Below are 27,045 nucleotides of genomic sequence, written 5' to 3'. Positions count from 1 at the left end.
GTGACTACAGGTCAATGTGTGGAGACATAAGAGTGAAATGTTTTGTAATATCATCAATATCTAACACAATATTACAATGACCCCATTGTAATAGTGTATATTTATTTAACTGTATTTCTAATTATCATATTAATTTATTACCAATAATCTTTCTGTTCATAATAAACATTTTTAAGATAACAGAATATTAACTGACCTCTGTGTCTTTCCTTTGTTTCGCCTCTTTCACTCTCCGGTAGGCAGCCCGTATGGCTTTTTTCCTCTCTCGTTCCATCTCTTTCCGTCGCTCCCGAGCTTTAGCCCTCATTTCAGCTCTCTGTTCACTGTTCATATCCGCGCCAAGTCCCAATGCTTGTCGAAGGCGAGCAGCCCTCTGGGAGTCTGTTGTCGGAACCCTAAACAGAGCCAGATCAATTCTTCTACTTCAGACAAGAACCTTTTGTTACATCCCTTTAAATTAACTTACTTTACATCTACAATTTCATCTTTGTATTACTATCAAGCTGAGTTCTACTAATTACTAAAGGAATTGTGAAACATTTTCTAATACTACCATAAAGGATTACAATAGAGGATGTATTCAGAACTGTAATAAGAAAATATGATACAAAATGGGCTACTTATGAAAGATTTGTTAGCTTTAGAACTATTGATTTGATATTAAAAAAATACAGTCAATATTTCAATGAATTTTATATATCTACTGACAAATTCATATAAATCATATTATTCAAATTACTTTCAAAGACTTAAAAGCTAAAAATAAAATTCTTCCACTAAATAATAGAAAAATTAAATCTGTGATTTTGTTAATGGAATTTAAAGCTTTAAATAAATTAATTTTGGATTCCAATATGGCACTTTGAACCAATGTTGATATAGATACAAGATAAACTCAAGTCAAATGTGTGATGGCCATGTCCTTCGATTCAGGGATCTAGATTGCCTTGTTGGCTGCCTGTCCATTGTTTAGTGGGCAGATCTGTTTTCCATTATAAACAATACACATTATTATAAAATCTGTCGGATATCGAGGCCCGGACCACGCTTCAGTACCTAACAGCAACCATAGCATGATAGACTTGTGTTTCCTTAGCTTAACGAATTATTCGGAATAATAAAAACATATATCTATGTACCATTTGTTAAAATCATTATCAAAATTTCATGATTAATGATTTAATTTAATCACCAGGAGACATTATTCACAATAAAATTCTAATTAAACTTTAATTCAATAAAACTATTTTCAGTGAAAAAACAATCAGTTTATGAATCTAAATTAAGCTCAAAGCTTTAAGCCATCAGGTCCAGACTAAAAATACTTCATTACATGTATCGTTTTGTTTAACACAAAATATTTTGTGGTTGTCCTGTATACTATGTTCATTGTTTTAAATAAATATATTGTTCAGGACACCATGTTGTATACGTATCAATCCTTTAAAGTACAGATGTATATATGTACACGTGATATATAAAGTGAACATATGTGTAATTATACAAAATTATACAGATAACTCATATGTTGTGTTCATATGTGAAGATATGCATTTTTACATATATTTATATAGGTATATATGTCATTTTTACATATATTTATATAGGTATATAGTAATTTCTATATCATAAGCAGTGAGTATCTCTGATAAGACTGTGATGTTATCTTGTAAATCTGCTGTCAACCAAACCATATACAATACAAAATCTAAAAAAAAAAAAAAAATATAATTGGAGCCTGTTTAAGAATTAAAGTTTTATTTTTTTTTATTTATTTCTGGGTCAAAACAATAAGCCACCTGGCATTCCTGTGTTAAGTTTGATCACCTATAGATAATGGGATACATGTCTATCATAACATATAAAACCAGACTGGTTTTGACGGAATCAGAGTTACGGGTATTTAATATACTATCAAAATAAAACACTCAATTGTCTTTAACATTTATAACTTAGTCAAGGTCAATTGGGCACAATTAAACATCAAAGAAAATTTAAATGTTTTTAATGACTCCTATCTGGTGACGGGACGGCCATGAGAACATTTTTGCTGTAGTACTTTACCGTAGTCATTAATTAGTGTAGACATTTAAAGCTCCAGTCTATGTATGATAAATGTTTCTGATCTTTGATTTTCATAAAGAAAATAGTTGATAATAAAGAAAATTCACAAAATGGTGAAGAGGTCTCACTGAGAAAATATTTTCTTACAAAAGATGGATGTTTTTCTGCAAGTAGAGGTATAATGTACTTTCTTCAGATAAAATTTTGTTGATTAAAAGTTAAGGTTCATATTTTTCTTGATTTAAAATTAAAACATCAGGCTAGTGTTTTCTTGATTTAAAATCAAACCATCGGGCTAGTGTTTTCTTGATTTAAAATCAAACCATCGGGATAGTGTTTTTTTCATTTACAATCAAACCATCGGGCTAGTGTTTTCTTGATTTAAAATCAAACCATCGGGCTAGTGTTTTCTTGAATTAAAATCAAACCATTGGGCTAGTGTTTTCTTGATTTAAAATCAAACCATCGGGATAGTGTTTTTTTCATTTACAATCAAACCATCGGGCTAGTGTATTTTTCATTTACAATCAAACCATCGGGCTAGTGTATTTTTCATTTACAATCAAACCATCGGGCTAGTGTATTCTTCATTTACAATCAAACCATCGGGCTAGTGTTTTCTTGATTTAAAATCAAACCATCGGGCTAGTGTTTTCTTGATTTACAATCAAACCATCGGGCTGGTGTTTTCTTGAAGGCATTTTCCCTCCTTTCCCTCAAAACACTCAGTAAACTAATCATATTAATTAATTTTTCACCTCCTTATAACAGGAAATTTGCTGAGTAGGAAATAAATTCATGCCATGATTAATACAAGTGGTATTTAAATGATGTACAAGCTGTAGGAAATAGCACACAATCAAATCTAATAAAATTATCAATTATTAGTGAAAACACTTATACTTCAAAAGTGATGATTGACTGATTTTATTTTTTTATTAAAATTTCTTATTTGATCACTTGAATGTCTCGAAACAAAATATATAATTTATTTTAGAATCTAACAACAGTGACAACCATGTAATTTCCATGTTGAAATCCCAGGGTTAGGTTCACGTACAATCTCTGAAGGGAGATAACCCATCATGAACATAAGCCTAGGATTTCAATGTTGTGTCCTTCTTTAATTACATTTTGGAAATATTCAATTTTCAATGAAATAATTATAAGTGAGTTCCTGTAATATGACATGCACAAGCTTTAAAATCACATCTATCTGTAAATAACAAAAGAAAACAATGTTGTTGCTTGTAAATAATTTAGTACACAGTTTCAATAAGTAAAACTGGAGCTATTTAAAATGAAGTGAATGCAAATAATAATAGTTCATAAAGAAGTTTATCTCAATGGGATGGAGGGATGGGGGGTGAGGGATGGGGCGATGTGGTTCAATGATGAAAAAGAAATTTCATTAATGAACAATTTTTTTGTAAAATGATAATGATGAAAAAGTTATTTAATTGATGAAGATGTTTTATGGAATAAGCTGTTTCATTGATAAAAAATGTATTTCTAAGAAAAATTGAATGATTCACTGATAAAAAGAATGGGGTTTTTTTTTTACCAAGGAGCAACAATTGTAATGTCAGAACAAATGTGATTATCATCTATAGCCTTACAAATAATTAACATTTTGTTGTTTTCAAGCTATTGATATAATTTTTGCTCTAACCTGAACTTATCTGTTGTGTGTTGGTACTTGTTTACGTTATACTGACCTAATGTCAGGCAGTGGTTTGGTTGGTTGTTATTTATTCATAAATGAGAAGAACTAGTGGCAGGTCATGAAAATCAACATCCAATTTGTCCTAATCCATTGAAATTTTCTTCAAAACTTACTGATACTTTTCACATCAAACCAGTCTTCTGGTTCTTTGTTTATTGAGTAAAAACTGACAAGGGAGCCTTTAAACAGGGCCATGAATGAATCTTTGAACACGTGGACTTTGATATCAAACTTTTAATCTATAGTGAGGGAACATCCATCAATCCAATATATCATTGTACATGATTTCTGTTCCTGAAAAAAATATTTTTCATGATCTACCACTGTATATATGTTATAGTGAAACTTCTTAGTCCACAGTTGTATTAAATGAAAAAGTCACTTTCTGGACAATTTTAATTTTAAAAACTATATGAAAGTAATTCCCTGATTGTTTTGATAATTTAATTTGTATTTCATCAATTCTGATCATTTCTTTTTTGAGAATTACTTTTAAGGTGATATGCTACCTTTTTCTTTTTCAAAAGAGCTTCACTTCCTAGACAGTTGAAAAAAAATGATCAAATTGCTTCACAAGAACTGAACTATAGATTTTGCTAGCTAAAAACCTTTTGAATCAAGTAAAATAGAAAATAGAATTTGTCCTGGTTTTGTGTTTATTTGTCCAGAGAGTGAATGATTCCTGATTTTGAGAAGTGTATGGACTGTAGAGGTTCTACAATAGAGAGATACAGGTATATACTACATGTTTACCTCCATGGTTTCGGGATTTTAGGAACTTTAGCACTACAGGCAAGAAAATGGTGATACATGACAGAAAATTTGGTGTACAGGCACATCAACATGTACAGACACATCAACAATAATGTATAATGTAGATATCAATAAACCACTTTATAAACTATACTAATGTCCTCAAAATTTACCTTCATACCTTTAATCATTATACAGTAGATAGAGTTTTAAATGTAAATGTAAGGGAGATAACTAAGACAGATAGAAGTCATATCTTGAAAAAAAATCTTTTTATCAAACAAATCTATACTTAACAAGAATAGAAACTACATCTATTTGTTGTTGGAAATATTAGGCTTTGAATTTTGCCAGAAAATGTTTCATTCATAAAAATATCTTTTTTTGCATTATATATACATATGGTCTATTTGGACATGTATGATATAATAAAAGAATATTGAACTGTAAATTCCAATAAATTCTGTCCAAATAGTCCTTGCTAATGTCTGATGTCTATCTAAGGGAAGTAACTCACAAATGTATAAAATTCAGGGTAAGATTTTAAAGGAAAAAGTTAAAAACTAAAAAGAATAAGAAAAACTACTTTTAAATATCAAAGACTAAAAACTAATTAGTTACTGTGATAACAGTCGATATGATCAACAAATAAATAAAATCAAAGACTAGCTACAATATACAGTATAATTACACTATTTAACTGAACCCTGATAACTGACCTTATTTACATTCTTTGTGCACTTACAAAATGTCATACAGCATTTTTAAACAACTCTTTTCTTTTGTTTGTTTTTTGTCTTTTTGGTTTATTTTCTTTCTTTTTGGTTTATTTTCTTTTTTGTTAGAGAATGTAGCTAGGGTGCACTGAATATAAAGGTCAATTACCAAGAGATATCTAAACAAAGAAATGGTGAAGTTTCATCAGAGTTATCAATAACTAATGAAAACATCACTAACCTGACTAACTTGTATCAAAAGTAAAAACCTGTTAAAAAAACAATTAAGTGTCCTACCTTTTGACCCAAGGCATGGGGCGTGTGATAAGAAGTTCATCTCCAGCAACGGAAATGTGGATCACATCAGCAGTGGAAGGCGGACTTTCCGCTCCCGGTCGCACATGGGCACTGTAATTAGAGTCGCCATGAAAAAAGGATATATTTATGTAAAATATAATATATACCTATGTCAGTTATCACCTTTCAGAATACAATAACTCTTATCTCGGTTTCAGTATCTACCATCTCCCTTTATTCGTAAAGGGGAGATAACTCTTGCAATGTCTGTTAATTCTCATAAACAGGAACAACAGGAACTGAAGAGAACAGGAAAGCAAAAATAATTATTTGAAAAATATTCCTCAGAAGAGTTAGCTGAGATTCGTCCTTGAGCCAAAAAGCTAGACAATCTACAAGAGTTACAAAGAACAGCTTTTAACTACTACATCAAATGTACATTCGACTAGGAAAGTTTATAGAGCTTGACAGTTAATAATTGTCCAAAAGGTGATAAGAACCAATCACATCACAATATAGGACAGATCAGACACTGCTTCGATGGAACAAAAGGCAATTTCATAAAATTGAATCAATTTGGTGGTTCAACCCATGCATACAGACCTTAAAACACTTACTATCAGCATTGTTTCCAGAATGAACTACTGTTTATAAAATTATCAATTTACATTAAAAAACAACAAAAAATTGTCAGAATGACAAAGGTCTCCATTGTTTGTGATGTTGGGAGTTTTGATATTTTCTGCCTTAAAACAGGAAATATAAAACAATTTGACTGACATTAGTGAGAAAAACTTACTCCAGGAATGTTTTCAGGTCCTCCTGGAGGTAACGCATCCACGCTCTTTCTAGACGCTCCATGGAGTGGAATTTGGCTATGTTGAACACAGACGCCTCCACAAAGTCCTTGGCCTTGAGCAAAGTGTCATGAAGTTCATTTCTCTCAGCCTCAGACAGACCTAAAATATGTCATACATACTGGTAATAACAGAATAATTTTATCGTATAACTGGGATAGTCCGATACACTGTCATGTCATAAGACCATGTCATAACTATACATCTGTGATGTCATCAATACATGATAGTTTTTGGGTGGAAAACTGACCTTTTGAGTTGAAATTTACCGGTCTTTTAGAGAAATAAATAAGAAGTTTCACTTGTTTTCTGATAAATATGGGTTATGTGATAAATAGAATCTTACACTTGTGTTAATGGAATATGGAATTTATTGAAATGGTTAAATAATTCAGTACATCACATAGGGCTATTGACAGGTCAAATTATCAAACTTGTTTAATACCTTCCACTGACAATAGTTTTTAGAGTTTTTTGCATTTTTTTATGAAAACATGAAAAAAATCATTAAAAATTCACTGTCTTAATAAAACAGACATTATTACTCACCAATACCATATTCACTGTTAGGCAGTAAATATTTATTGTAGATTGTCCAGGCATGACAGAGTCGGAGCAGACGGTCAGCAGAACGGTCCTCAGCCTGACCATATTCTGTCACATCCTGCCAGAACAGCAGGTTGGACAACAGCAGACGGTCACTTTGTCTGAAATGAATATTCATACAAAAATTCGTATTTATTTTTATTACATAAAAAAAAAAAAAATTTGTTCAAAAACTTTGATAAGAGTAAATTAAGTCATTACAATGATTGTTCTAACTACTTAAATCAAAACAATTCTGCACCTTTGCAAAAGATCAGGTGAAATCCATGTGAAAAATTAACACCCAAATTTCTTCAAATTTCCAATTTTTCTTTTTCCTTTTTACTTTTAATGATGTCAATCAAACAACTATATTCTGAGGTTACAAATACCAGATACATATTTTACCAAATGTTTCGTCAAAGAATGTTTGTATGAAATATATTTCACCTTTCTAGGAATCGCTGAAATGGACCTCCTGCCACTTTGTCTCCCATGAGAGCCATCATGAACCGATTCTTTGCAATCCTGTAACCATGCAAGGCAATGGTAGTAATTATAAACTACTGTAACCAAGGCAATGGTAGGAATTATTAACTGTTGTAACCAAGGCAACAGTAGAAATTATAAACAGATGTAACCAAGTTAACAGTGGGAATTATAAACTGATGTAACCAAGGTAACAGTGCGAATTATAAACAGATGTAACCAATTGCAAGGCAACAGGAAAAGTCATGACCTTTGTCATCAAACAACAGGAATTTCATGAGCCATATCATCGAAACATCGTCAGAAACTGTAAACCAATTTAATTGTCGTCTATATCAAAGGTAAAATCCTGACTCATTTCAGAAGGAAAACAAAGGTAAAATAAAATGATAAAATGTCAACAGACAATACAACATGTAGATCACAAGAGAAGAAGACATGGCAATATGGAAAAAATCATAAATATTTTGTAACCAAGGTTACAGACAATATCGTGAACCAATCTGGAAGTCAAACAGGAGAGCTTGTAATGAAGGCAAAAAGGAAGACCATGAGCTGTATGTGTTGATGTAAAGCTGTGAATCATGATAACACAATGATCAATTTCTATTTAACTGTGATTTAATATCATCAGATTGTCCATAAAACCTAATTAAGGCATGTTCAGGGCATTCATCCTGTAACCACTTAATCAACAAATTGATAACATAATTTAGCATGTATTCATCATAAGTAAAGAATGTTCAGTAAAATATATTAAAGACATCAGACAACATACATAAAGAGCAATATATTTTAGTTAGTACTTTCGTATGAATTAAGTGACATATTTTCTGAGTTTTAGGCTGTTTTTGTATTCGGTCTGAATAGATCTGAACAGTCCAGACAAAAAATATCATATTTATTTTAAGATGTAAGCTTTTAAAACTAAAATAAGTAATTCATTTAGAGGTATCGGTATGTACTAAACTTGTCAGCAGATTGCTGAATTTTCAGTCTGAAAACAAATTCTAGTACAGGATCAAATACAGCAGAAAAACAGTTTATACAATAACCAGCCTGTCACCAAGAAATCATGCTTGGTAATAAAGTAAACCAATGTAACATTGTGAATGAATTATTGTGCATTAAAGTTAATATAACTATTAATATCTCGTTAGTAACTCAACACAACACTGGATGTTCAAAAAGTTTTTTTAAAAAAAATTTGAAATTTTCTGTGTATTAATTTGTTGATTTTATAAACTTCATATTAACTTCCAATAAAAATGGTTTTCCAAACATCAATTTAAGATAATCATTGCTTTTGAAGTATGGATTCAGGAATTTAATAATAATTGAAAAAAAAAAAAAAACTACAATAAAATTCAAAACAAAAATAAAAAACATATACATAATTAAAATAAGATTAATTTCACTGCAAACTGTGCACAGGATAATGAAATTGTGGTAGGTAAATATATTGGGTAATTTGTGGTAGGTAAATATATTGGGTAATTTGTGGTAGGTAAATATATTGGGTAATTTGTGGTAGGTAAATATATATTGGGTAATTTGTTCAAACAGCCTGTAATTTCCAGGAATCCAACATCAGATATTGTTATACTGATATAACCTTCAGAACAGCCGATTCAAACTGACCAGAGGTTAACATTATTCCACTCTCTCAACACTTAACACATTTAATTTTGTAGTTTTTAGTATGTAACCATCTATTGACAATTTAATCACAAAACCATGCTCAAAATGAAATATCAAAAATGATTATGATAATCATAGTTCTGAAGATGAAGATTTGTTTAAAACTTGACAAAATGTTCCTTGTCCTTGGACTTGAAGGTCGATGATTATCATTATTTTAATTCTAGATTCAGACCGTGGGATGTCATTGATATTACTAAAGCTTTCCTCAGTGAATTATCAGATCTCTTCATTTTTTTTTTATATTGGAGTGTTTCCCCTTTTGTAGCCTTAGGGCCCAATTTGAACAAATCACATGTTGAAAGTTAATGGAAGATGAACAGACAAGACAGATAACAATGGCAGTAGATCCCATGAGACAAACGCTCACATGATCAGTAGATCCCATGTGACAAATGCTCACGTGATCAGTAGATCCCATGAGACAAACGCTCATGTGATCAGTAGATCCCATGAGACAAATGCTCACGTGATCAGTAGATCCCATGAGACAAACGCTCACGTGATCAGTAGATCCCATGAGACAAACGCTCACGTGATCAGTAGATCCCGTGAGACAAACGCTCACATGATCAGTAGATCCCATGAGACAAATGCTCACGTGATCAGTAGATCCCATGAGACAAACGCTCATGTGATCAGTAGATCCCGTGAGACAAACGTTCATGTGATCTAAACACAATATTAGTGTTCACTCTTACAATACAGGTGCAGACATTTACCAACCTTGTCGAACGTGAATACAAAATTCTGTCACAAAAAAAGACACAGAACACATATTTATAAATACCTGCCACCACGATTACCGTTCCCATGGTAATAATAAAACCCTCAATCCCCACCAACTAATGTGTTATATACAGCTGTGTTACATATTGACATCATATATATATACCAGTGTTTAAATATCATTGGACAAAAATTACTGTTAGATTGGAAAAGCCATACAATTACATCTTGATATCACATTAAGCAATAAAAGAGATTTTAATTTGATCTTCTCATGACCTTGACCTAAGATCTTGTCATGACCTTGTTTTCACATTTTTGTGTGACCTTGACTTCAGATATCTCATTAAGACCTTGACTTTAGAATGAACTTGTCAGGACCTTGACTTCAGACTGAATCTGTCAGGACCTTGACTTCAGACTGAACTTGTCATGACCTTGACTTCAGACTGAACTTGTCATGATCTTGACTTCAACTGAACTTGTCATGACCTTGACTTCAGACTGCATGAACTTGTCATGACCTTGTTTCACATTTTTTGTGACCTTGACTTCAAATCTCCTCCTCATTACCTTGATTTTATGCCTTGGAATGACCTTGACTCAGATCTTTGTTATAACCTTTTCAATTTGAAAGTTAAAATCCCATTTACTTTAGAAATTAAGAAAAAATACAAATTAAACTAAGAGGTAAAGTGATAGTTGACTTTGTGACCTTGACCTTAAACAAAAGAATTGTCTAATTAATCAGACAGCATCTGTTTCCTGTCTTTTATTACTCTGATAAATATGATTAATGTTCCTGTGCTATCTAGTTATTATTTTATCTTAAAAAAAAACACACATGTTGAAGTTTATGTTGTAGCAACAAATAAATCCTGAAACCTGAAGTTGATAATATTATATATAATATATATTCATGTATATATCAAGGATATTTTCTTGGAAAAATGGAAAAACCATTTTAAATCTGCTTAAGAATATCCTAAATATCATTGCAGATCTACTGGTAGGAAAAAGAAAGTAAATGTCAAATTAATATTAGTCCTGAATTATGTACCAAAGCCCACGAAAGCAGCAAGCTACCGATTACCAACAAGCTGATTCATCAGAAACATGGACACCTTCTTTCTACAAAGCAGCTGTCACGCAGACAAATTCAAATGTCAACATGTCTAACTTTTCTTTCTAAATTAATCAATATTAGACTTATGAGTTACATTATCAATTTTTTAAAATTAAAGATATTAACAATAAAACAAAATGAACAGGCCATGTTGGATCGCCTGGTAAAATTCTCCTAAATCCAAACCCTTATTCTCTAAATCCAGAGTCCAGTCAATTAATCTCACATGTAAATTACTTTTGTAAGAGAATAGAACAAGAGTTTACTACCGGGTATATAACTATTATCATAGCTGTCCAGCAGTAACCCCATGTCTGGTAATAAGCCCTCCCATATCTAGTGACGTAAATAAAAATACCAACAAATTCTATTTTATTGTCCCACAATAAGCCCATCTTGTACTTTGAGTTAAACACTTATGTGTTGGCCTGCTGAGCTAATCATAGGATAAGTCTTCGAAGGTTACTCTCTCTTCTGACCAAGATAATAATTTATGCCAATGGCTTGCCAGTATTCTTTTAAACATTTCTGGTTCAAGATTTGAGATTTACTTCTATCATTTCAAGAACGGAACATTTAGAACATTTGAATAAGAAATTAATTCCTATAGTATTTCCTTCTCTTTAAGCTACATGTTTCAACACCATACCTAGAATAGGTCTTGATACTAACTACTGATACAGACATCAAACATTCAATCATATCCAAAAGGTATTATCTATATATAGAAACAAACACTAAATATATATCACAATATGGACCAATCAGAATCCCATACCAAACAGACCCACTTACCTTGCAGGAGGTAACTGTCTGACCTTTGCAGAGGTCACTCTGTTGTCAAGGCAACGACCTCCTTGACTGATGTACTCCCAATTCTTTGTTTTTGAGTAGGTAAGAACATCGTCTGGACGGACTGGCATTGAGTTGACCAATGAGATTGATGGAAAGAATGGGAGGGAGTGTCTTGTTCCGTTACCATATTTCGTCAACATCGTTATTCCCATTCCAGCACCGATATCACTATGGCAACAAGTTAATCATCAGTTACAAATGTTACAAAGAATTTATCAGTAAATATGTATGATTGTATGAATCCAACTCTGAATTGTTTATCTATCAGAAAAAAAGTTTGGAGAACATGATAAATACTATTTCTTTTTTTCTGCCAAAAAAATATTGTGAAGTTAAGGAATTCATGACCTACCATTGCATGAATTTGTCTATCTAAATATTATAAGGCACCAATATCAATAAAAAAAAAAAAAAAATAGGAAAAAGAAATTCAGCTTTGAGGTTCCTTTTAAATTTGTAAAACACATTTTCTTTAAGACCAGAATTTTCAAAACAGTATTTGTTTTAAATCCCAAATGAGTCCTTGTTTCCTACCTGAACTCACGGAGGCGCTCCTGGTGGATGAGGAAGCGCGGTACCCAGTAGGCCCTCAGCCTCCTCAGCACATCGTACTGAGTACGGAGAAAGATCGTGTGGCTAAGGTTGGCACTACTGGCTGATTTAGAGATCTGGTTCCTAGCATCCTCCGTCAGATTCATCTTATAACGATCCCTTATATCTCTAGTAGAGGTAAATGATTGAATCTCAATATTCTTACTTACCCACTTGAAAGAACTTAAAATATTCAAGTCAATGTGAAATTTAAGTTTACCAGATAGGGAGGTTTTCTGACTGGTAAGATTTCCTAGATAGTGACTTTTCAAGATTGTGAGGTTTCAAATTATGGAGTTTTCTGGTTGCTATAAGTGATTTTTTGGACTTTGAGATTTCTTGATAGTGAGCTTTCTGGATTGTATCATTTTCCTCATAGTGAGTTTTGTGATAGTGTGGTTTTCTTTGGCATAAATTGATATCAAATTAGACAAAATATTCAACAAAAAGTTGTAATGTTATTAATCATAACATTATTGCAATCAAACTTGACAGACTATCAATTATCATTAAATTACCTGAATAATCTGTTTCTGATGTCATTTTTAGACAGCTCGTCAAAGCTTTCCACTGTGTCTTTGTAGTACTCGCAATCAAGCCAGAAATTGAGGAGCTGGTCACCAGCGGTTCCCTTCAGGAACTCCTTGTAAGCCTCCATGCCCCCATACTATATCAGACAAAAAAGTGAATTGTACATTAAATTCTCATCCTTCTTTTTAAGGAAATAAAATCACAGTTCTGCTTTCCATATAGTTTATCTATTATTTTTTTATTTATCTATTTTTTGAAAGCAAGGCTATTAGATAATATCTCTTCAACAGACCATTTTCAATAAGGAACCAACTGAAAAATTCCAGTGGTCCATAGTATCGGAGATATGACCCAACAATTAGTATGGAGATCTGCATCTTCCATACTCCCGAGATTAAGTCCATTTTTGCCCTCAACATTCCTGTAATATATGTCAAAAGAAAATCTAAGGCACCTTGTGGATAAAACAGGAAGATATATATCAGCTTAATTAGCAATGGGTGAGATATTTTTTCCTGAAACCAATTTAACAGTTAGTTGTGTCTTTCATTTTGCCATTTTATGTTCCAGGGATGCAGAGAGTGAATATGGATGTCATCCCTGAGGTATCACGGATGTGAGATCTGTCAAACTGTGACCTTCAAGTCTAGATATAAATTGGTGACTTACTTTAAGATCTGTTAAATTACTGTGAGATATGTTAAACTGTGACCTACATGTCTAGATATAAATTGGTGACTTACTGTGAGATCTGTTAAACTGTGACCTTGATGTCTAGATATAAATTCGTGACTTACTGTGAGATCTGTTAAACTGTGACCTTCAAGTCTAGATGTAAATTAGTGACTTACTGTGAGATCTGTTAAACTGTGACCTTCATGTCTAGATGTAAATTGGTGACTTACTGTGAGATCTGTTAAACTGTGACCTTCATGTCTAGATGTAAATTGATGACTTACTGTGAGATCTGTTAAACTGTGACCTTCATGTCTAGATGTAAATTGATGACTTACTGTGAGATCTGTTAAACTGTGACCTTCATGTCTAGATGTAAATTGATGACTTACTGTGAGATCTGTTAAACTTGGTGACTTACTGTGAGATCTGTTAAACTGTGACCTTCATGTCTAGATGTAAATTGGTGACTTACTGTGAGATCTTTGAAACTGTGACCTCCATGTCTAGTGACTTACTTTAAGATCTGTTAAACTGTGACTCTCATGTCTAGATATAAATTGGTGACTTACTGTGCGATCTGTTAAACTGTGACCTTCATGTCTAGATATAAATTGGTGACTTACTGTGAGATCTGTGAAACTGTGACCTACATGTCTAGAATTGGTGACTTACCGAGCCTAAGGCCTGTTCCTTGAGCTCTTGCAGTGACATTTTGAGACGTCCCTCTAGGTTTTTAACATCGTTTTCTGTCTGCTCCTCACTGACATGTTCATCCTCAAATGTCACATACACCTGTCCCTGGGTGTCTGGTTCTGCCTCCCCAAACAAAAAGTCAAAGTCTACAAACTTTGGGTGACGCATGTACTCCTCATAGTTGACAGGGGCTGACAAGGCTCTGTAACAAGTATCAGACAGACATTTAACTCTAAACAAGGCTCTGTAACAAGTATCAGACAGACATTTAACTCTAAACAAGGCTCTGTAACAAGTATCAGACAGACATTTAACTCTAAACAAGGCTCTGTAACAAGTATCAGACAGACATTTAACTCTAAACAAGGCTCTGTAACAAGTATCAGACAGACATTTAACTCTAAACATGGCTCTGTAACAAGTATCAGACAGACATTTAACTCTAAACAAGGCTCTGTAACAAGTATCAGACAGACATTTAACTCTAAACAAGGCTCCTTAACAAGTATCAGACAGATATTTAACTCTAAACATAGCTCTGTAACAAGTATCAGACAGACATTTAACTCTAATCTTGGCTCTGTAACAAGTATCAGACAGACATTTAACTCTAAACAAGGCTCTGTAACAAGTATCAGATACACATTTAACACTAAACTTAGCTCTACAACATGTAGATGTTTTATAGTATAAAACTGGGGCTGACAAGGCTCTGTAACAAGTATCAGACAGACATTTAACTCTAATCTTAGCCCTACAACATGTAGATGTTTTATAGTATAAGACTGGGGCTGACAAGGCTCTGTAACAAGTATCAGACAGATAATTAACTCTGATATTGGCTCTACAACATGTAGATGTTTTATAGCATGAGAGGGCTTAAGAAACATCTGATGAATAAAAAATAATGTGACTAACATCAGAAATAGACAACACAATTGTTAATTCGTCAATGTATTTGTGAAAAGCTTCTATAATGGAATTGTTAAATTAATTTTTTTTCTTTATTTTATGCTGTAAGGAACTTATTCAACTTGAAAGCAGTGACATAAACAAACAAAATAAACAATTTTAAGTAATTTAACAATTCCATAAAAATACAGTTTTTCACTTCTGAATATTTTAACCTTAGACCGCACCAGGTTTAGATTGAAGAAAAGTGGCTTATCAGCAGGTGGCCTTTATATAGAGATCCATGTTACTGTTCTACATTGTTAGATGAAACAGTTCTTTATAGACAGTTTTTTGTTATATAGAGGTAGCCTTTATATAGAGATTTTAGTTACTGTTCTACATTGTGATCCAATACAGTTCTTTATAGAGAGTTTTTGTTATATAGAGGTAGCCTTTATATAGAGATCTTAGTTACTGTTCTACATTGTGATCCAATACAGTTCTTTATAGAGAGTTTTTGTTATATAGAGGTGGCCTTCATTGTTATATAGAGGTGGCCTTCATTGTTATATAGAGGTGGCCTGTAGAACAGGCTGCAGTTGTGTTCAATCATTGACGTCAGGGTAGATCAACTGAACTATATGTTCCAGTTCTATTTTTACCTGGCATGTCTTAAGAATGTCTCCTCAACATCCGATACTGGTACATGTTTACGACTCCGTCTCGAGGATTTCCGACTTTTCTCTTCATCTAAAAATTATACAAAGTCTCAATATATTTCTTTTCGTTGTTTGCTTCATTCATAGATTTATATTCATTAGAATGTTTGAAGCTACTTTATCTTAATTTGTAAGCATGTAAATGATTTGGATCTAGATTAAGTATTCTGATCATTAAAATGCTTTATGAATGCGATTTTAAACTGTTTAGTTTCATGGTAATCTATATTTTATTACAATTTCATGACAGAATCTATCCAACAATATGCCAAGGCCTGGTAATTAAGCTCACTCAAAAATATTGGCAGTTAGTAAAATTATAAACAAATGCAATTTCCTTGTCCTGTAAAAAGCCCCTGACTTAAGAAGGCGTATTGCAGGATACATTAGTAATGTCCAACAGCTTACTTACTTGGTTGTTTATCATCAAACTTGACCATTGTGTTTTCTCTGGACTTTGGCGTTTGGTCAGTGTCCAGTTCGAGACCTGGTACAAAATCTCCTGTGAAACTCAGCTCCCTGAAGAAGAAACAGAATAAGTCCCATCATGATCATTCATCGATGAAATTAGAATCATGAAAAAAGTTGAAAAAAAAACTAATATGAAGAATTCTCCAGTTCTGTTTTCTCTTTAAGGTTGACCTTTTAGGTCGCTCAATGACAAGTTTATTCATAGAATAGAAGTCTTATACACACTTTTTCTTTTTGGTTTTGGCACTTTGTGATTCACCACGTGAGGAGTCCTGGGTAGCTGTTATCGTGCTGCCTCTCTGTGTGGTTTCTGTAGAAAATATTGATACAATGGTAAACTCATAAGTATTCAATCAATTAATCAATGAAAAGTCTGTTCCTGTAACAAATGCATACTAGTTTATAGAAATGGGACTGTTTATATATAGTTAACTTCTGTTGATAGTGAACTTCTGTATATAGTGCATTTCTGTATAAAGTGAACTTCTGTTGATATTGAACTTCGCTCCATTGTGTCTTTTGAAAGTGAACTTCTGTTGATAGTGAACTTTTGTATATAGTGATATTCTTTTGATAGTGACCTTCTGTTTATAGTGAACTTCTGTTGAAAGTGAAATTCTTTTGATAGTGAACTTATATTGGTAGTGAACTTCTGTTGATAGTGAACTTCTGTATAGAGTGCATTTCTGTATATAATGAACTTCTGTTGATATTGAACATTATTCCGTAGTGTCTTTTGAAAGTTCACTTCTGTTGATAGTGAACATTTGTATATAGTGAACTTCTGTTGATAGTGGAATTCACTTGATAGTGGCCTTCTGTTAACAGTGAACTTCTGTTGATAGTGAACTTCTTTTGATAGTGATCTTCTGTTGGTAGTGAACTTCAGTTGATAGTGAACTTCTGTATATAGTGAACTTCTGTATATAGTGAACCTCTACTGATAGTGGACTTATTTTGATAGTGAACTTCTGTATATAGTAAACCTCTACTGATAGTGGACTTATTTTGATAGTTAACTTCTTTTGATAGTGAATCTGAGTACAGTGTGTAATCAATTCCTTTTCTTAGTGGAGTGGTGATAGTAAATATTCTATAGTGAACTCACTAAACTCATATAAAATTTAAACCAAATTGTAGTGAACATTTCTTGATAATGAGGCTATAAGTAGTGAACTCCTGTGTCTCTTGTGAGCTTAACCCAAGTTATAGCAGAACCTGTCTAGGTTAACCAAAATAAAAAATCGCCTCTGAAGTAGACACCCGTGTAAATGAGCTAGGTCAATAGTAAATTTTTACCAAATTCCGATGTATTTTGAGTTCATGCCTTAAGCAAAGTTGTAGGACACTGGTACCATCACATGTCCCTTACCTGAACCTAGATACATGCGAGTGGGCACGCTCAAGGCTTTACTTCCTGGACGCTGATATCGGTACAAGCCCGAGTGCCTCAGGTTACTTGAGTCCATGAAGATGTCCTCATCATCATCAATTTCATCATGAGCGCTGTTGTCTGCACTGTTGCTAAAACTGGACACATAGCTCTCCGACTGACGGCTGTACCCCCGTAATGTGTTGGAGTGTCGTCCGGCCGAGTATCGGTCATCTAAGGCACGTAGTAGCAGCTTACAGAGTTTAAACTCACGGAAAAGTTGTGTGCTGGGAATGAAGAAAATATATAACTTTACTTTAAACAGTCAAACATCATCACTGAAGACATCATGTTCAACATGAATATGTCATATCTGGAACACACAGGGGAGATAACTCTTTTCCTACATGAGACAGATGTAGCTGTCATTTACCAATTTACAGTTTACTCGTGACTCAATTACTTTTTACCAGAGACAGGAGAGTATTCCAAGGCTTAATTAACCTCTTACAAAAGACAGGTGAGTATTCCAAGACTTAATTAATCTCTTACCATAGACAGGTGAGTATTCCAAGACTTAATTAATCTCTTACCACAGACAGGTGAGTATTCCAAGACTTAATTAATCTCTTACCACAGACAGGTGAGTATTCCAAGAATTAATTAACCTCTTACTACAGACAGGTGATTTTTCCAAGAATTAATTAACCTCTTACTACAGACAGGTGAGTATTCCAAGACTTAATTAACCTCTTATTACAGACAGGTGATTTTTCCAAGAATTAATTAACCTGTTACAAAAGACAGGTGAGTATTCCAAGACTTGATTAATCTCTTACCACAGACAGGTGAGTATTCCAAGGCTTAATTAACCTCTTACAAAAGACAGGTGAGTATTCCAAGACGTAATTAACCTCTTACAAAAGACAGGTGAGTATTCCAAGACTTGATTAACCTCTTACTACAGACAGGTGAGTATTCCAAGACTTGATTAACCTCTTACAAAAGACAGGTGAGTATTCCAAGACTTGATTAACATCTTACTACAGACAGGTGAGTATTCCAAGACTTAATTAACCTCTTACTACAGACAGGTGAGTATTCCAAGACTTATTTAACCTCTTACCACAGACAGGTGAGTATTCCAAGACTTAATTAACCTCTTACCACAGACAGGTGAGTATTCCAAGACTTAATTAACATCTTACCACAGACAGGTGAGTATTCCAAGACTTAATTAACCTCTTACCACAGACAGGTGAGTATTCCAAGACTTAATTAACCTCTTACTACAGACAGGTGAGTATTCCAAGGCTTAATTAACCTCTTACTACAGACAGGTGAGTATTCCAAGACTTATTTAACCTCTTACTACAGACAGGTGAGTATTCCAAGGCTTAATTAACCTCTTACAAAAGACAGGTGAGTATTCTTAGACTTGATTAACATCTTACTACAGACAGGTGAGTATTCCAAGACTTAATTAACTTCTCACCACAGACAGGTGAGTATTCCAAGGCTTAATTAACCTCTTACAAAAGACAGGTGATTTTTCCAAGAATTAATTAACATCTTACTACAGACAGGTGAGTATTCCAAGACTTAATTAACATCTTACTACAGACAGGTGAGTATTCCAAGACTTAATTAACATCTTACCACAGACAGGTGAGTATTCCAAGACTTAATTAACCTCTTACTACAGACAGGTGAGTATTCCAAGACTTATTTAACCTCTTACCACAGACAGGTGAGTATTCCAAGACTTAATTAACCTCTTACAAAAGACAGGGGAGTATTCCAAGACTTGATTAACATCTTACTACAGACAGGTGAGTATTCCAAGACTTAATTAACCTCTTACCACAGACAGGTGAGTATTCCAAGACTTAATTAACCTCTTACTACAGACAGGTGAGTATTCCAAGGCTTAATTAACCTCTTACTACAGACAGGTGAGTATTCCAAGGCTTAATTAACCTCTTACTACAGACAGGTGAGTATTCCAAGACTTAATTAACCTCTTACTACAGACAGGTGAGTATTCCAAGGCTTAATTAACCTCTTACAAAAGACAGGTGAGTATTCTTAGACTTGATTAACATCTTACTACAGACAGGTGAGTATTCCAAGACTTAATTAACCTCTTACTACAGACAGGTGAGTATTCCAAGGCTTAATTAACCTCTTACTACAGACAGGTGAGTATTCCAAGGCTTAATTAACCTCTTACTACAGACAGGTGAGTATTCCAAGACTTAATTAACCTCTTACTACAGACAGGTGAGTATTCCAAGGCTTAATTAACCTCTTACTACAGACAGGTGAGTATTCCAAGACTTAATAAATCTCTTACAAAAGACAGGGGAGTATTCCAAGACTTGATTAACATCTTACTACAGACAGGTGAGTATTCCAAGACTTAATTAACCTCTTACCACAGACAGGTGAGTATTCCAAGGCTTAATTAACCTCTTACAAAAGACAGGTGAGTATTCTTAGACTTGATTAACATCTTACTACAGACAGGTGAGTATTCCAAGACTTAATTAACCTCTTACCACAGACAGGTGAGTATTCCAAGGCTTAATTAACCTCTTACCACAGACAGGTGAGTATTCCAAGACTTAATAAACCTCTTACAAAAGACAGGGGAGTATTCCAAGACTTGATTAACATCTTACTACAGACAGGTGAGTTTTCCAAGACTTAATTAACCTCTTACCACAGACAGGTGAGTATTCCAAGGCTTAATTAACCTCTTACAAAAGACAGGTGAGTATTCCAAGACTTAATTAACATCTTACTACAGACAGGTGAGTATTCCAAGACTTAATTAACATCTTACTACAGACAGGTGAGTATTCCAAGACTTAATTAACATCTTACCACAGACAGGTGAGTATTCCAAGGCTTAATTAACCTCTTACCACAGACAGGAGTGTCCATAGTTATCAGAATATATATATATATTCATGTATACACCTAGTGAAGATAAGATGGGAGACTTCATATACTAGAGAAGACTTCATCCCCCCCCCCCCCCCCCCCACCCCCCCTTGGTGAGATGCGAGATTCTCACCATCTCACTTGATATAAAAAGGCTGATTTTATTTTCACCTGCCCTCATTTCTCATACAACACTGACATAATGTCGATGATGAGTTTCAGTAATTAAGGTAAGGAAATTTCACGGAAATCTCAGGGAAATATTTCACGCTGGGAAAAGTATTATAATATACTTCTATCCAGGGTCAAAGTATATTATAACACAATGTTTGTGATGAAATTACCTCCTCACAGAAATTTTTTAAATTTTCAGACTGATTTAAAGACATAACTTGCATTATACAATTTTCATTTTAATAAATTCAGTGTCAAAATTCAGGTACATTTTTCGTATCCTTCACACCAACATGTAATTGAATATTATACGTAAATTGGTTTATTGACAAGTACAGTTTACCCGAAAATGAGAACCTTTTGTGTCTCAGTATCTAGAAGATTTTTCATGGCCCTACCTACCTCGACAAGGTGAAGTTTGTATATGTACAAAGATATTGATATCATTTAACTTAATGTGTTGCTTGCTCCATTGAATTGGAGAGAATTTTTCAAGGATATTGACTGTAACTACAGACAGACATAGTTTAAATGTGTTTATCACAAGTATTTTATATATTGACATTACGATAGAAGGCTACCTCAAGTGTCATATATACACTCCCTAAATTTTCATCTAAAAAATATATAAATACATGTAACATATATAGGTGTAAAAGTTCTCTTCGTCAAACAGAAATGATTATTCTTTGTGTGAAATATCTGGAATTAAACACGTAATTACACTGATTTGAGTACATGAATGGACGGTGTATGTTGTAAGGTGAAGTATTACTCAGGACAAACACATGGTAGTCTACTGTGTATATACAGGTATGACAACATGTAGACTGTGACTTTAAGTACATTTAGGTCTAAGGTGTCTTATCCGATACCCAGGAGGGGATTACCACACAGCACTTTCTAAACACCAGCAAGGCCGACACTAGCTATTACGACCAGTAATGGATTGGGAGAGGTTCACAATCTGTATAGAGCTTTGTGTTGACAATGTTTTAATTAGTCAATGACTGTAACATTCCTAAGATATCACAATAACAAACTTTACATATCATCATGTCCATTGGTGGGAGTTTTTGTCTTTAGTTTCTGGTATTTTACAATCAAGCTGAGACTCCACAGTCTCATGCTGTAAGGTGAGAATTGTAACACTTAATGCTTGTGGAGACTATAAATAAGGAACACAATAAAACATATCGTACCTACCATATCATACCTACCATATCGTACCTACCATATCGTACCTAACATATCGTACCTACCATATCATACCTACCATATCGTACCTAACATATCGTACCTAACATATCGTACCTACCATATCGTACCTACCATATCGTACCTACCATATCGTACCTACCATATTGTACCTACCATATCGTACCTACCTTATCATACCTACCATATCGTACCTACCGTATTATACCTACCATATTGTACCTACCATATTGTACCTACCATATTGTACCTACCATATTGTATCTACCATATCGTACCTACCATATTGTACCTACCATATTGTACCTACCATATCGTACGTACCATATTGTACCTACCATATCATACCTACCATATCCTACCTACCATATCATACCTACTGTATTGTACCTACTATATTGTACCTACCATATCGTACCTACCGTATCGTACCTACCATATCATACCTACCATATTGAACCTTCCATATTGTACCTACCATATCGTACCTATCGTATCGTACCTACCATATTGTACCTTCCGTATTGTACCTACCGTATCGTACCTACCGTATCGTACCTACCATATCGTACCTACCATATTGTACCTACCGTATTGTACCTACCATATCATACCTACCATATCATACCTACCATGTCGTACCTACCATATCGTACCTACCATATTGTACCTACCATATTGTACCTACCATATCGTACCTACCATATTGTACCTACCATATTGTACCTACCATATCATACCTACCATATTGTACCTACCATATCATACCTACCATATTGTACCTACCATATCATACCTACCATATCGTACCTACCATATTGTACCTACTATATCGTACCTACCATATCGTACCTACCATATTGTACCTACTATATTGTACCTACCATATTGTAGCTACCATATTGCACCTACCATATCATACCTACCATATCATACCTACCATATTGTACCTAACATATTGTACCTACCATATCATACCTACCATATCGTACCTACCATGTTGTACCTACTATATTGTACCTACTATATTGTACCTACCATATTGTACCTATTGTACCTACCATATCCTACCTACCATATCATACCTACCATATCCTACCTACCATATCATACCTACCATATCATACCTACCATATCCTACCTACCATATCATACCTACCATATGATACCTACCATATGATACCTACCATATCATACCTACCATATCATACCTACCATATCATACCTACCATATCATACCTACCATATTGTACCTACTGTATTGTACCTACCATATTGTACCTACCTACCATACAACCCATATGGCAGATGTTCCTCTGTTCCAAACCCTACACCCCATATTGATTTACAGTGAGGATCAAAATACTGATCACTTGATTATTTCCTTCCTTGAATCCAACTTCAATAGAGGGGTAATAGGACAGCAATAGTGCCACATAAAAAGTGGGGACATAGTTAGCTAGGCAATAGTCTTATACTTAAATCAATATTGATTATGGAAATACATGTATAATATCAGTGACCCAATACCTCACAGCAACAGGTATGTAATTTGTAGGGTCCATTCGGGTTAACACAGCACAATACAGTAAGCTCATATTGGTTTGGTTTTTGGTTTTGTATCATTTAACGTCCTATCAACAGCTAAGGTCATGTAAGGACCATCTCCTGTGTGTGTATGAGATGCTAGTGTGTGTTTTGTGAGGCTGTGGTATATTCGTGTTTGTCTCCTTGTGTTAGTATGAAAAGGCATCAACTTTATAGTGCTACCTCACTGAAGCATACTGCCTAAGACATCCAGCACGACACCCCACCCGGTAACATTATTCTGACAAAGGGTGAGCTGTGATCCCCGGCCACCTCAGTTTTTGTATCGAACATAAACAAAGAGCCAAAAGCCTGTGGCTCAGTTTAAGTTAGTCAGATACTTTACCATTCCAAGAAGTCCTTACTTTAAAAATGAAGCAGTTTTAGGGGACATACCCTGTGTTGTATCAGAAATGCTTATTAGACAATATGACACAGTAAACAAGGCCCATAACTCTGTGTAATGTTGGGCCTAACTTTAAAATAGGGCACTCCACCATAACACTATCATACTGGTAGATGGTACAGTATATAAGATATGTCAAAGTTATGTACCAAGGGCCATAACTCTGTATAATATGGTGGAGTCTAAAATTATTATTTAAAGTTACTCTTCCATCCCAAAATACTCTATGAGATTGACTCTTGACAAGGCGAATCACAAACTCATTATCAGACTGACATATAGATCCCTCTGGTGGTACAGGTGAGGGACTACTATTCCTCAGGTAAATCATTGTTACCTATAGACAGGTAGCCATTGGTAAGACCCTATTGTTTACTTTCATTGTATTACTTTGTACCTTGTAACAATGAAAATGAGTTAAATTGTTGTTAAGTAGAAATAACTTCATAACATTTTAAAACTAAAGAAAGAAAATCTTTTTTAAATTATCTAGAAATACCTCAACAGAACTTTTGTTTTGAACAGGCTTACAAAGAAAATGACAAAGAAAGTTTGATTGAAGTCTGCCACCCTTCAAATATGTGCTAATTTGTTTCTATATTTCAAAAGCACAGCAACGCCTTTATACAGGTTGTCAGGTAGAGGCCTTGTTGTTTAAAATCTCTGTAACTTAATGACAATACACATATTTTCATGTCTCATAGAAATAAGATATTAAAATGAACTGGAATATTTATGGAAACTGATGTTTAAATTTGGCAATATTTTGCTTCAACATAATTTTAATTTTCAAATATTCATATTAAAATTATTTTTAACATTTCAATTCGGGAATTCTAAAGCTAACAATGCTGTCAGCAATTAAGTCTTGAGAGAGGTGAAGTTTAACAGGAGGAATTTGGATGATAGGCAGAACTCTAGTGTTATAAATAAATATCTTGATATGTTTACTCATACCAATAAAGCACTTCTATCCCCAAAGCAGGAGGCCATTGTAAAACATCCTGCAGTGTGTGTTAGCAAATAAAAGCGACATTTAATTTCAGATCTGTTTGAAACGTGAAAATGAACTGAAAACATTTGTCAAATTCTACTTTTTGTAAATAGAAACGCTCTTCCATGTTTGCATAGAAGTTTTTGATATAAAGGAAACCAATTTGTATACCGTAAATCAATGTCACAAAAATGTTTGGCACGTCTGTCACCATTTACAATTTTTCATTTTTTTTTGCTTCAATTTATTTTTACTTCTGACAAACTGTTACAGCTAAAGCTGTAATCTTGACACAAGGAAACGAGGGCTCTTTACAGTAAAATATTGTATACATCCGAGATATATTTGTGTAAGGTGTAGTTCAATGACGTCTAGAGCACATTGTGTTGATTTCATTGTGCAATACATTTCAATGAAAATACTTTCAGATATCAACAAGGAATTTCAAGGGTTTTCTTTAAAAGTTAAGTGAAGATGTATCATACTAAGAATTCTTCAGAAGCAAAAAAATCAAATATTGAAATGTACCAAGGAACATTTTGTACTTAATTGCCTAGAAAAGTTTAAATTGACCTGCGATGTTTCTGGGCGACATCAATAACACTGTTCTTAGTTGATTTAGAATACAGAAACAATGTTCTTATCGCTGTAACATCGAGGACAAAGTACAGAACATATTCCAGGAACAAGAATCTCATACCACCTCTACAGTAAAGTACAAAGATGTTGGCACTACATATGTCAATGTAAATTGCTCAACATCTGTATTTTATTGTGTTCCATAAAAATTCTGACAAGATATTGCTGTATCGTTATTTGAATAAACAAATACGATTATATTGGGTGTTTGAGATTTTTCAAGTCTAATTACAAGACGAGGCATTCTCTTCACATAATTTATCAAAATCTGCAATAATTTCTAACATAAAACACATTCTATATATATACGATAAGGGATTGAGGTAATTGAAAAATCAAACAGAAACATTATGTTTTGATTAATACATTTCTCGATTTTGTAACGACGATAATAAAACACCTTACAAAATCCCATTCTTTGACTCAATTCAATTATTAAACTGATTATATAAATGTACACATAATCTAACGATATGCTACGATAACAACCCTCAATCTAACATTTAGTCGAAAAAGGTCAGGATCACTTGACCTTCGGATACGCCCCAGTTGAGTAGAGATGTCCGCACCGATTGGACAGTCATGAGAGATTAAATCCTACTGTTCCTATTGTCGATATTCACAGAGAACAAAACATGGTTGTCGAAGCGCGACATATCAGACAACTTACGACATTTATCTTAAACTGAGATTTAAATGGATCATAATGAAGTAGTAGAGGGAGGATTTGGGATCTCCTTCGGATAATAGAACATACTTATACACGTATATCATGATCCTTATACGAAGCTTAACAGACTTACATAATCATACATGACCAGAAAAAAATATAACCTGTTTAATATTATATGTTCCTAAAACTAATTCCTACTTTCTGTCTTACTGTAAATTTATTTTTAACCTATAGAATCTATCAATCATGAATCTGAAATAAAATGTCTGCCTTTTCATACGGTGATAAATTTCCTTCAGTTAAGTGTGTGTCGCTGTAATAAATTATACTTGACCTCTTACGTCTCCTGGTGAATGTTATATATCTTGAGTGTTACCTGACGACAGGTGAAAATACATTGATTAATGATCAACTCTGACTTGTACTCCCATCGATTTACACAATCATATCAGAAACCAAACGGAAAAGCTCACCATTTTTATGTTGAGATATCATTAAATATCATTTGATCACCTGACTTCCTGTACGATTATGATACACAACCATATTGTTATATTA

At 33.7% G+C, this 27,045-nt stretch overlaps 1 protein-coding gene across 8 annotated transcripts in view; it reads right to left on the bottom strand.

Moving 5' to 3' along the window:
* The window catches only part of LOC117323122, a 68,567-nt gene that overhangs the window by 25,357 nt on the left and 16,165 nt on the right, over nt 1-27,045 (bottom strand). For 6 of the 8 annotated variants that reach the window (XM_033878147.1, XM_033878142.1, XM_033878143.1 and 3 more), the window contains exons 4-17: nt 17,848-18,134; nt 16,701-16,785; nt 16,417-16,523; nt 15,948-16,035; nt 14,371-14,593; nt 13,008-13,156; nt 12,433-12,618; nt 11,839-12,066; nt 9,915-9,938; nt 7,449-7,526; nt 6,963-7,120; nt 6,356-6,515; nt 5,557-5,667; nt 197-395 (exon numbers count right to left, since the gene is read on the bottom strand). In XM_033878147.1, the coding sequence (XP_033734038.1) occupies nt 197-395; nt 5,557-5,667; nt 6,356-6,515; nt 6,963-7,120; nt 7,449-7,526; nt 9,915-9,938; nt 11,839-12,066; nt 12,433-12,618; nt 13,008-13,156; nt 14,371-14,593; nt 15,948-16,035; nt 16,417-16,523; nt 16,701-16,785; nt 17,848-18,134 (2,083 nt within the window). The remainder of the gene's footprint in view (nt 1-196; nt 396-5,556; nt 5,668-6,355; nt 6,516-6,962; nt 7,121-7,448; nt 7,527-9,914; nt 9,939-11,838; nt 12,067-12,432; nt 12,619-13,007; nt 13,157-14,370; nt 14,594-15,947; nt 16,036-16,416; nt 16,524-16,700; nt 16,786-17,847; nt 18,135-27,045) is intronic. The other 2 variants (XM_033878145.1, XM_033878149.1) reach the window with 1 other exon arrangement.

The sequence above is a fragment of the Pecten maximus genome, chromosome 3, assembly GCF_902652985.1.
Source record: "Pecten maximus chromosome 3, xPecMax1.1, whole genome shotgun sequence".
NCBI lineage: Eukaryota > Metazoa > Mollusca > Bivalvia > Pectinida > Pectinidae > Pecten > Pecten maximus.
The sequence above is the reverse complement of the archived record's forward strand: the minus strand, read 5'-3'. Positions and strand labels throughout refer to the sequence as shown.